Source organism: Lolium perenne, chromosome 2 (assembly GCF_019359855.2).
Source record: "Lolium perenne isolate Kyuss_39 chromosome 2, Kyuss_2.0, whole genome shotgun sequence".
Classification (NCBI taxonomy): Eukaryota; Viridiplantae; Streptophyta; class Magnoliopsida; order Poales; family Poaceae; genus Lolium; species Lolium perenne.
In genome coordinates, this window is record NC_067245.2 from 122,608,768 (window position 1) to 122,621,288 (window position 12,521).

The 12,521-nt window shown below is 44.6% G+C and overlaps 1 protein-coding gene across 1 annotated transcript; it reads left to right on the forward strand.

The window, feature by feature from the left end:
- The first annotated feature begins 7,493 nt into the window (after positions 1-7,493).
- Positions 7,494-9,305, forward strand: LOC127328803 (uncharacterized). The gene is made up of 2 exons (XM_071825451.1): positions 7,494-8,274; positions 9,289-9,305. The coding sequence occupies exons 1-2, from the start codon at positions 7,689-7,691 to the stop codon at positions 9,303-9,305; spliced, it is 603 nt and encodes a 200-aa protein (XP_071681552.1). The 5' UTR covers positions 7,494-7,688.
- The last annotated feature ends 3,216 nt before the right edge of the window (positions 9,306-12,521 follow it).

Here is a 12,521-nt window from a genome sequence, read left to right on the forward strand (position 1 = left end):
TTGTTAACTCCGGCATTGAGGGTTCGTGTAATCCTACGCAGTGTGTTCATCATCCAACAAGAGTGTAGAGTATGCATTTATCTATTCTGTTATGTGATCAATGTTGAGAGTGTCCACTAGTGAAAGTGTAATCCCTAGGCCTTGTTCCTAAATACTGCTGCGTTACTACTGCTTGTTTTATCGTTTTACTGCGTTACTACTGCTGCAATACTACCACCATCAACTACACGCCAGCAAGCTATTTTCTGGCACCGTTGCTACTGCTCATATATATTCATACCACCTGTATTTCACTATCTCTTCGCTGAACTAGTGCACCTATTAGGTGTGTTGGGGACACAAGAGACTTCTTGCTTTGTGGTTGCAGGGTTGCATGAGAGGGATATCTTTGACCTCTTCCTCCCTGAGTTCGATAAACCTTGGGTGATCCACTTAAGGGAAAACTTGCTGCTGTTCTACAAACCTCTGCTCTTGGAGGCCCAACACTGTCTACAGGAAAGGAGGGGGAACGTAGACATCATGTCAACACCCGGATTTTTAAGTCCAGATGCCTGTTATGCCATACATCGCAATCCCAGGAATATTGTTGTTGCGAGACATAACAGTTGAATATCATAAGTCATCATTCATTACATATCATAGTCGTCTTTCAAATAGATCACATGATCCAATATTACAATAATAGTTGAACTATTGTTTCAACACACATCACAAATACATAGCGGAAGCGTAGATCGAAAGGGACTCTATAGTCCACAGGCCAACGCTTGACGTCAGGAGGGATCCTAGTTGTCGTAGACGTCCTGCTGTCCTTCTTCCGGGGTCTGGTACTCCTCTTCATAGTCTGGCCATTTGAATAGCCAGGGACAAAGCCATGAATACTTTAAAGTACTCGCAAACTAATACTAAGGTAAGCACTATCAACTATAGAAGGGGATGCTAAGCTCTAGTTTCATTTGCATAAAGCCAGTTTTATTTCATAAGCACTTTAGTAAACCAAGACTTTTCATTTGCCTAACTTAACTCAAGTGGGAACATTAGTGTCATTCCCACAACTCAGTTGTGATTCAAAGTCAAAGTCACCTTTCAAACTCAAGTCACAAGTCACCATTCATATTTTTGGAAAAGTTCTGATGACGGAACAGTATGGCCTTTCCAACTGTCCATAACCGAGGACGCGGCTATTCGAATAGGTTTAACTCTGCAGAGGGTGTACACTTGTGCCACAACAATTGCAATAGTTCGTCAGGGGTAACTGGCCCTGATTTATCGTACGCAGTACGCGAACTACCAATCCTAACCTTTCATTTACATACTCTAGTATAGGCACCTCTCCCCATGAGCTTGGCCTCCCAGTGAAGACCAACTGTCAGCCTGGGAACTGCACGGGGCTTGGGCCGGACATTCACCTCATATTCACGTCATATCACATCATTCAATATTTCTTTGGAGGCAGCCCTTGGCATAACCCCGATGACGCTTGTTTAGAGGGAACCCATACTAAGGTACATAAGTTTCCAGCTAAGCCTTACCCAGATTCAGGTATTGTGGGGGTACTGGTAAAATTGGAATGGTATCGCATCCGAACCCAACCATCAGTTTTGGTAAAATTCACCAAGTCATTCACCAGTCATATTCACCTTCAAAATCTCTCAATGGAATGACTCATCATTCCAAGGTTTTCAAAGTCATTTCAATTCACAAGTTCCCAACTAGAGTAGTCACTTTTAATATTGAGCACTAGCAACTAGTCATGAGGGGTGCTAACTTAGCTTAAAGCTTTCTAGGCTAAGTTTGATACTCTTGTAGTACTCTATTTCTAGACCAAAGTTAATTATAAAAGCAAGTTATAATAATCAAAGTAAAAGTTTGGAAGAATAAAACTTGGGATGGGATCATGAAGCATAAAGTAAATTGGTGAATGTGCCTTGCTCTAGTAGAGCTTTGCACCTTGCAAGAATATTTGCTTGCAACAATATTAGCTTGCAAAGGTGTTAGCTTGCCTTGGTTGAGGTGGTGGTCAAAGTTCTCTTCTTCTCCTTGGAAGTAGATCTCCTCCTCCTCTTGATACTCCTCGGTACTAGCGTCTAAAATACGAAAACGAGGATACAATCACCAAACAATTCATTGGCTATTCCAAACATCACATATATTCACACAAACTATTCTATTCACACAATTAATACAATTTTGTGCATTGGTGGTATTGCTTTGAGGAAGAATAATTTCCTCTCATTTTATATGTAAATGATAGTTTCCATATAGTTCTTGAGGAATAATTTCCTCTCATTGAATCTTCTTTAAGATTTAATTTCTCAAATCATCACACATGAATTTATGTTGACCCAAGTCAACCATTCATCATCATCATTTGAGAAAATGATTTAAATGAGGTAGGGGTACCTCATACCATTTAATAGTGCCTATTATGATTTAAATCTCCAAGTATTTCATGTGAGAGTATTTGACCAGGGGTTCAAACTTCATATGAAAGTACTTGGGACAAGATTTAAATGAAGTGAAACACCTCATATAATTTACACAAGTAAAAAAAATAGCATCACACATTACTATTAAGTGGGTAAATGTGTTGTTTTCTTATTTAGGAAAAATAATTTCCTCTCATACTAAATTAGGTGTTATTTTTAATTACTTAGAGAAATAATTTCCTCTCATTATCTTATTAAGATTTAATTTCTCTTATGAACCATATATGACCTAGGTTGACCAAAGTCAACCTCTTCATACTTATCATTGGAGAAAATGATTTAAATGAGGTGAACACCTCATACCTTTTAATCCTAACATGGTAAAGATTTAATATCATCAACAATTCATATGAGACCTAAATGACCAGAGTCTCTACCTCATTTTGAATTGTTCATGACAAGATTTAAATGAGAGAAACACTCCCATAAGATTTAATAATTTGTTGGAACAATTTAAAAAGCTACTATGGCAAACATTTAATATTCTTAAATGAGCAATTATGAGACCAAGCAACCAGGGTTATCACACTACTTCATACCACTTAAGAAGATGATTTAAATGAGGTGCTACACCTCATAGATTTGAAATCTTAAATTTGGAAAATAATTTAAATGGGCTAGTAATGGCTACATAGCCATTATTTGATTCTAACCCATGATCATATGAAACAACTATAGTATTTTACTACATAATAAATTAGACAACATCAAATGTGATTTTTGAGAGGTGGAACCACCTCAAAATAGTTTATGGTTGATTTTTAAGATTTATTTGAAGTTTGAAAAGTTACTGATTTGTTATTTTTACTATTCAAATTCTACAACATATTTTGATTTGAAACCAGTGTGGTTGGATGGGGCCTTTCAGGAGCTTTCCAAATATATAAAATTTATCAAAAAATGACCGAGCAGAATTGAAATGATTAAAGATTTGGCAAAGCATGTGAGAGCAAAAACACAGAAAATAAATAAAACGAAGTTTGAATTTCAAACGCGGGCGGGAAGGAAGTGGGCCGGCCCAGTTGCTGCCCGGGCCGTGCGTGCATGCCGCATGCACGTAGCCGGCGCGTGGGAAGCACAGGGCGTCAGATCAAGATCTGACGGCCCTGGGCCATCATCTTCCTCCCGATCCCGTGAGCTTGCGAGGCCTATTTCTCCCACCTCGGTGCTCGGTTGACGGCGGGGTTGGGCTCGTTCGACGGGGCTTTTCAAGAGCTTCAAGATGGTATAGGGCTCGGTGGCTATGGTGGCGAGAAATGGCACGGCCTTGAGTGATGCCGCCGGCGAGCTTCTTGCTCCGGTGAGCGGCAAGGAGGGAGGGAGGGAGGCTCTAGGAGGGAGAGAGGGAGGCTGCGAGGGTGTGTGGTGATGTCCAGAGGCGCAGGGGGGTTTATATAGCGGCTGGAGGAGCGGGGCGCGACGGGACCGGCATCGTGGCGACGTCACGGTGCACGGCGGGCATGGGCTTCTCCGGCACTGCTGCTGCGTCAGGCGGTGAGCTCATGGGTAGGTGGTGACGCGTGAGTAGTGGCGCGGTTGATGGCGTAGTGTGCAGGGCGCACCGGGTCAATGCCGACGTCGGCGTCCTTCCAAGACGTCGCGTCGTGGCGTCGTCCTGGGGCGCGCGCGGGCGAACGGTCGTGTCCGGCAAGCGTGCAGGAAGCAGAGGGTGCTGGTGGCGCACGGGGACGCGTTGGATTGCAGCGTGCACGCGGGAACGGGGTCGTGTCCACTGGTGGTGATCAGGGGACGTGGCACGGGTAGTCGTGGTCGACCTCGTGCTCTCCTCGATCAATGGTCATGTCTGGTAGGTGTAGGAGGTCCATGTCAAGTGTGATGACACGGTGAGAGAGAGAGAGAAAGGGAGGGAGCAAGTGGTGGCATGGTGGTGACTAGGGTGGCCGGCATGATGTGTCATTGGGTGTGTGTGGTGCATCAAGTCGTCGAGCATCATGTCTGGCACGTTCAGAGGGGTGAGTGGAAGGGCCAGGACATGGTCGTGCATGCTGAAATGGACCAGAGAGGAAGGTGACATGGGTGTGTGTCATGTATGCCACGGCATGGCAAGCTCTGGTGGATTTGGGTCAAGTAGTGGTGATGGCAAGTGGTGGTTCTGGTGCTGCAGGGTAGGGAGGGTCTCCAGACGTGCAGGGGTGGCCAGAGTTGGACCAAGTCCAACCAAAATTGCAGCATGGGCAAAACTATAGGTGCTGCCCACAAGGTGTTTGTGGTAATGCCCGAAAGAAAAAATATTTTCAAATTTTGGAAAAATCCTTTGGTGGATCTCATTCATATAATCATAGAGATATAATGGTGGTGGTGGTGTTCATTTTGGTGAAGATTTGCAAAGTTTCAAAAAGTGGATCATCTTCTCTTTAATTCAAAGTCTCCACTTGGCAATTCTCTACTGGTCAACCTGGTCAACTTCAGCAGGGATGGTCAACATGGAAGTTGTTGACCTTGACATGGTCTTGGATGACATGGTCATAGTTGACCAAGTTTAGTTTAAGAATAGAGAAAACCAGAGGGGTAAAGTAGTGAAAAAAATATTTTGGTGACATATGACCATTATCATATGTGTGAAGGTTTTGAGATTTCCTTTGGTTTGATTTTGGTTTCTTTGATGCAAATGTGTTTGTTTATCATATATAAGAGTTTTACAAACAATAGATCAAGCAATGGTGGCCTTGGTTGAAGATTTGCAAATTTGGCTAAGTGTATGTGAGTGAATTTTGGGGATTTTCTCCCTATTTGAATTCTCCCCATTTGAGTTGACTTTTGTTGACTCTAAAGTGGTTCTTATTAGTTTAGAAACATTTTCAAACCATTGAATCCATTTCAAAAGGTCTTGATCAAAGATTTGCAAAATTGGCCATAACACATAAGAGGTGATGTGTTAAGTTTTATTATTTTTGTAAATTGTTCACCTTGCTTTACTTGGGCATGGGTTAGGGTCAATTTAGTGTTATATTAGGTTGAGAGATGGTTTCCCATCATTTGGTCAAGGTTTAGAGTCATAGGTCAAAGTTTGGTGAAATGGCTATGTGTCACATATGCTTCTATGCATATGTTGCATTTGATTTTTGATTTGAGTGTTCTTGGCCCAAAGGGTGTTGTTGAGGGTTGAAATGGTATATGGAAGTGAATCAACCATTCACAACAAGTACTAGGGTCAATATTCTTTATTTCCCAAATTGCTATTTTATTCTCATATGCCTCTATGGCATTTTTAGTTTCTTTTTATTTTCTTTGGAAACCACTTGGATTTGGTTTGATAAGTACTAGGTAAGGTGTGTGAAGGTTTTTCCAAACCTCTAAGCAAAGTAGAAAGGCTTAGGGTAAAGTTTTATAAATATAGCCATAGGCACATATGCCTCTTTCTTATTTAATTTCCTTTTATTTTAATTTAACTAGGGTGGTGAGAAGAGGGGTGAGGTTTAGGGTTTAGTGGGGTTCACAATGGTTCACCACCATTTAGCATAATTAATAAAGGTAGGGTTCAAGATTTACCTATTATGGCTATATGCCCCCATATGTCTTTTATTTTATTTTGGGTTTCTCAAAATAGATCCAAATGATTTTTGGAGAAGATTAGGGTTTAAGGTTTTTCTTATTTGATTTCTTTCTCTTTTATTTTATTGGGTTGGTGATCTTCACTTGATCACTTTAGGGTTTTAGGGTTTAGCACATAAGCATAATAACACTCATCATGGCGAAACACAAGATTTAAACAAGATCTATATGTATCCATCTTATTTTAATAAAAGTTTTTGTTGGTTCCAAAATTTGGAACTAGGGAAATTCATTTGTTTTGTTTTGAAATTCTTGGGATGTTACACATCAGCTGCCAGCTCACCTTCCTCTACGAGGGGGACAACGAGATGATCGTCAAGGTGTTCGACGATACAGCGTGCCGCAGACACTACAACACCGGCGAATCTGGCTCGGACACTGATAGTTAGAACTTAGAGTGTTCTTTCTTTGCAGCGAATATGGCTACGGGCCAGTTGAAGCCAGTAGTGAAGGTTTCTGGTTGTTCTTCCTCGGAAGAACCAACATGGGCACCGTCAACAGCTGGATTTTCCAGTTTGGGTGACTGGGTGTGCCCTCGAGTGTTTTTTTCTTGGCAGCGAACATACGGAATCAACACAACTTGTTTTCTTTTTTTACAATGTTTTTATTTGTGTCAACCATGGTTCAAACTATGTATTAATTTGTGTAAACCATGTTTCCAGTTAGGTATTAGTTTGTGTAAAACCATATTCCAATATGTAATGTTTGGAACTATGTTTAAATGGAGAAGAGGAAAAAAAACAAGTACAAAAAAAATGCGTCGTCCCGCTGGAGCCACCCCCAGACGCAAACGAACGCGCGGATAAAAATGGTCATTTTCGTGTCCGCGGGGCGACGCAAACGGACACTCGCGGACAATAAATACGTCGCGCCGCTGGGCATACCCTAACACCATACCCCGTTGGAAAATTCCCATGACCTACAACTAAATGAATGGTTTGCACAAGCACATGGGATGGGTCGTGATCACTGTAGACTGTACCATGGTCTCCTATCATATCCTAGTGGCATCATCCATACACACTGTATCCACACATCAGTTAACGACTTGTGCGCCTCTTGCACGAATCGACTGCCATTTCCCCCATGCAATAAAAGAATACCAACACGGACCAAACTGACGGGCACCGTGCCCAAAAAAATTCATTGCAGAAATACACCGTGTGTGCTACTCGACGTGACCAAGCTGACATGAATGATTATGTCCAACAATCCGAGAAGTAACTAGTCGCCCTCTCAGCCAACCATGCCCACGCCCAGGTGAATTGGAGCCGTCGATTCTCTTGGATATCGATACAGGATAGGGCAGCATGTGAATGGCGGGTTTTGCTAGCTCTTTCTTCTCTGTCCAGCCATCTGCCAGTCTGTCCCCTTGCAGAACCCTATTTACTCCTCCCATCACGACCTCAACTACTAAACTGCGTACTCCTTCATTGCGCCACCGCCATGGCTACCTCCCCCACCACCTCGTCTCACATGGCCAGTCCAGTGCACAGCTGAACATCAATCAATGCTACGCAGCTTTCCAGCAGCTATATACGGTATACTCAGCTGCTGCAGACAATGGAAACCCAAGTTTGAAGCAGCTTCTTCCTTCAGTAGCTCTTAGCCAGCCAACAGCTAGCCATGGGTAGAGGAGGTGGCGTGATGGAGAGTAAGGCAGTGGTGCTCACCCTGCTGCTCTGCCTGAGCAGAGCCGCCGTGGGCGCGTGGGCGAGGCCCGTGGCAAACAAGGGAAAGCACGCCAACGAGGAGATGTTCCTCTTGATCAAGAAGCACTTCGGCAAGGGGCTTGGAGGAGGTGGTGGGCTCGGTGGAGGGTATGGCAAAGGTGCAGGGCTTGGTGGAGGGGGCGGTGGTCTCGGTGGTGGTGGCGGCTACGGTGGAGGTGGCGGCCCTAGCGGTGGGTTCGGCAAAGGCGGTGGACTTGGTGGTGGATTTGGCAAAGGTGGTGGAGGTATTGGTGGAGGTATTGGTAAAGGTGGCGGCCTTGGCGGTGGAATAGGCCATGGCATTGGCGGTGGTTTCGGTAAAGGTGGAGGTCTTGGCGGTGGCATCGGCAAAGGTGGAGGTCTTGGGGGTGGCATTGGCAAAGGTGGAGGACTTGGCGGAAGTATTGGAAAAGGTGGCGGTCTTGGTGGTGGAATAGGCCATGGCATTGGTGGTGGTTTTGGTAAGGGTAAAAACTTGGGATGGGTTCATATAAGAAAAGGTAAGAACATGGTGCCTTGCCCCAAGGGGCTTTGCACTTTGCAAGAATAAAAGCTTGCATTGATAGTAGCTTGCATAGTAATTTAGCTTGCCTTGGTAGTTCTCAAACTGTTCCTCCTCTTCCTCCTGGTAGCAACCTTCTTCTTCGGCGTACTCTCCGGTGCTACCGTCTAAAGTTGAATACGAGTATAATTACTCACTAATTCAATGGCTATTCCACACATCACAAATAAACACACATACTACTCTATGCACACAAAATAATAAACTAGGGTGCATGGGTTGTGGGGTTTAAAAAGAATTTGTATTCCATATGTAAATGATAGTTTCCATAGGGTTCTTGAGAAATAATTTCCTCTCATTGAAATCTTTTTAAGATTTAATTTCTCCAACAATCATGGATGAACTCATATTGACCTAAGTCAAATGTTCATCATCATCATTTGGGAAAATGATTTAAATGAGATGGGTCACCTCATACAATTTAAATAACACTACCTTTGATTTAAATCTCAAGTAATTCATATAAGAGAGTTTGGGACCAGGGGTCCAAACATCCCATGAATCCATGTGAGACAAGTTTAAATGAAGTGTAAGACTTCACACGATTTAACTTTAATAGTTTTGGACAATATCAACTAGTTAAACTAGTCAAAATATCCATTCATTAAACCATGACATGATCATGCAAAGTGACCACACCATTTTATTGCATAAACAATTAGTGTAAGTCAAATGTGAGCTATTAGAGTTGGAATTGACTTAATATCTATTTTGGTTGATTTTTAAGAATTATTTGAATAGGGAAAAGTCCCTGTCTTGTTATTTTTATCACATTTATTCTACAAAGAATCTGACCATGAGGCCAGTGGCATGTTGTAGATAATTTCAGTGGCTTTCTAACAATATAAAATTCACTAGATTTGGTTTAGCCAATTTGAAATGGTTGAATTTCAAAGTGGAGGCAGTATTCAAATGGATTTGTAATTAATTAAACTGGTTTTGAAATTAACAGGCCGGCGGGAAAACTAGTTGGGCCAAACAATTTGAAAACGGCCCAAGCCAGCCCACCACGGTCCACGGACGCGCGGGCTGCCTGACAGGGTGGGGTCCGCCTGTCAGCGGCTCATCTAACCTGAATCGGTACGTTTTAATGTGGGGCGTAGGATTAGAAGGGGATCGGACGGCGCTGGTGCGTCGTCTTCTCCGGCGAGAGGCAGGGAGGTTGGCGGCGAGGGTAGGGGGTCGGAGAGCTCACCGCGGCTCCAGCAAGGTATGGCAGTGTGCGCGAGGTAGATGTGGACGACGGCGAAGCAGCTGGTAGCAGTGGCGGAGCTCGAGGCGGCCTGGATCAATGGCGATTTCTCCAGGGCTTCCGCGGCTCCGATCTTGCAATTGGCCTTGCTCCGGCGACGATCGAGGTGGCTAACGGTGCGAGGCGAAGTGGTGAAGGGTGGGGAGTGAGGTGGTGTGCTCAGTGGCTTCCAGGGAACGCTCTATTTATAGGATTGAGCAAGGGGTGCGGGGCAGGGTGGTGGTCGACATGCTCGCGGCGTCTCCGGCGAGCTAGCGAGCTAGGCGAGGTGGCGGCAGTGCTCTGGGTGTCCAGGCGAGTCTAACGGCAGCGACAGCTTGGTCGGGGGAGGCTCGGTTGGGTCGCATTGCTTCCACGACGGCCGCGGCGCGTACGGGAACAAGTCGTCGTCTCCGGCGCCGGCGGTCACGGGTCTGGGCTGGGCGCGTGTCTGGCGGCGTCGCGGTGTCACTGCGGTGCTCAACTTGTGCACAGGGGGTCCAGGGCGTGAGCGGAGTGGCTGCGCGGCGCGTGGCCAGTGGCGTCCATGCGCGACGCGAGCGGCATCCAGGGCTGATCTCGGCGCGCGATCTCCAGCGATGGTTGGCGTCGAGCTCGACCGTGGCTTAGCTGGGGTGGTGTAGGAGTGGGCGGTGGCGAGTGTGGGCACCAGGGCCAGTGTAGAGAAGCAATGGAGAGAGGGGGAGAAGAACATGGCCGGCATGGGCCGGCATGGCCATGTCTTGCTTGTTCTCTCTCTCTCCCTAGGGTTTCAATGTTGCCATTCAGGGTGAAAGGGGGCAGGGGAACCATTTGGGGTAGTGTAGTGTAGGTTTGGTGTGTATAGAACACTATTTCAAATAGTGTCAAATAGTGCCATATTTTGCAATTTGCAAAATTCTCCAAATTTGAAATAATTCAAAAGGTGAAAGTTTTTGAAATGTGAGTGTTGATATTAGTTGTAAATGACCAGAGGTGATTTGAGGTGGTGGTGGAAAAAGTAGAATTCAAGAATTTCAAAAATTGACAAGTGTGAGATTGTCCCACTTGTTAAAATGTTGCAACTTTGGATGAGCATAGCTATTGATCCAAGATGAATTTGGCAGGGTGATCTTCATCAAAGTTGTTCACCTTGATGTTGACTTTGAACTGGTGCAAAGAGTTAGCAAGAATTGGTTTGGGAAAATTGAATTGCAGGGGCTCAAAGTGGTGACCAGACTAAATTTGGCAGATTTGGCCATTATCATATGTGAGTGGGAATTGTGTTTGAAATTCATTTGAATTGTGAAACCTTGATTCCAAAAGTTGTAATAAGTGTTTAATAACATTATCCCACTAATGGTGAAGACCAAATAGGTTTAGGGTCAAGATTTATAAAAAATGCCATAGAGCATATGTGAGGGTTTTTAGGGTTTTGCAAATTATGGAATTTCTTCCTCTTTAATTTATTTGGTTGGTGATCTTCATATGATCACACTAGGGTTTTAGAGCATAGAAAATACAAGTAAACGCAATCATCATGGCATATCACTCAAATGCACAAGTCCTATGCATGGTACTATATGCAAAAAGAAAAGTTTTTGTTGGTTTGAAATTTTGGTTTCTGGATTTCTCTAACTTTCTTTTTATTGAAATTTGGGGTGTTACAAACCCTTCCCCCTTACAAAAGATCTCGTCCCGAGATCGAAAAGAAAGTTAGGTACTAAAGAGATCTGGGTACTCCTTCTTCATGAAGTCTTCGCGTTCCCAAGTGGCTTCATCCTCGGTATGATTGCTCCATTGGATCTTCAGAAACTTGATGCTTCGGGTGCGGGTGGTTCGGTAAGCTTCTTCCAATATGCGAATCGGCACTTCGCGGTAAGTCAGATCCTTGTTGATATCCACCGATCGGTGATCGATGTTCTTGAACACTTCGGTCTTCTCCGGGACTTCAAGGCATTTCCGGAGAAGTGAGATGTGAAACACGTCGTGCACAGCCGACATTTCTTCAGGCAACTCTAGTTGATAAGATACTTCACCTCGGCGGCTAAGGACTTGGAAAGGTCCAACATAGCGAGGTGCAAGCTTTCCTTTCAGCTGAAACCTTTGCATCCCTTTCAAGGGGGATACTTTGAGATAGACGAAGTCTCCGATCTCAAAGGTCATCTCCCGACGTCTCTTGTCGGCGTAGCTCTTCTGTCTGGATTGCGCAGTCTTGAGGTACTCGCGGATCTTGTGGACTTTCTCTTCGGCTTCACGAAGAACATCTGGGCCGAAAACTTGGCTCTCTCCGACTTCTGACCAGTTCAGGGGGGTACGGCACTTCCTTCCGTACAAGGCTTCAAAGGGGGCCATCTGTAGGCTGGCTTGGTAACTATTGTTGTACGAGAATTCTGCGTAAGGTAGGCAGTCTTCCCACTTGGATCTGTATTCCAGTACACATGCTCTAAGCATGTCTTCCGGTATCTGGTTTACTCTCTCAGTCTGTCCGTCGGTCTGAGGGTGATAGGCGGTGCTGAAATTTAGGCGGGTGCCTAGTCCTTCATGCACTTTCTGCCAGAACCTTGAGGTGAACTGGGATCCTCTATCTGACACTATCGATTTGGGGGTTCCGTGCAAAGCGACTATTCTGGAGATGTAAAGTTCAGCTAACTTGGGGCCTTGATAGGTGGTTTTGACGGCGATGAAATGGGCGACTTTGGTCAATCTATCGACCACTACCCATATTGAATCATTGCCTTTGCTGGATTTGGGCAGTCCGGTGATAAAGTCCATTCCTACGGAGTCCCATTTCCATTCCGGAATCTGAAGGGGTTGCAACAGTCCGGCGGATCGTTGGTGTTCTGCCTTGACTCTCTGATAGATGTCACACTTAGCGATATAACTACCGATCTATCTCTTCATTCCGTGCCACCAAAATTGTTCTTTCAGGTCCTGGTACATCTTGGTACCTCCGGGGTGGATTGAATAAAGGG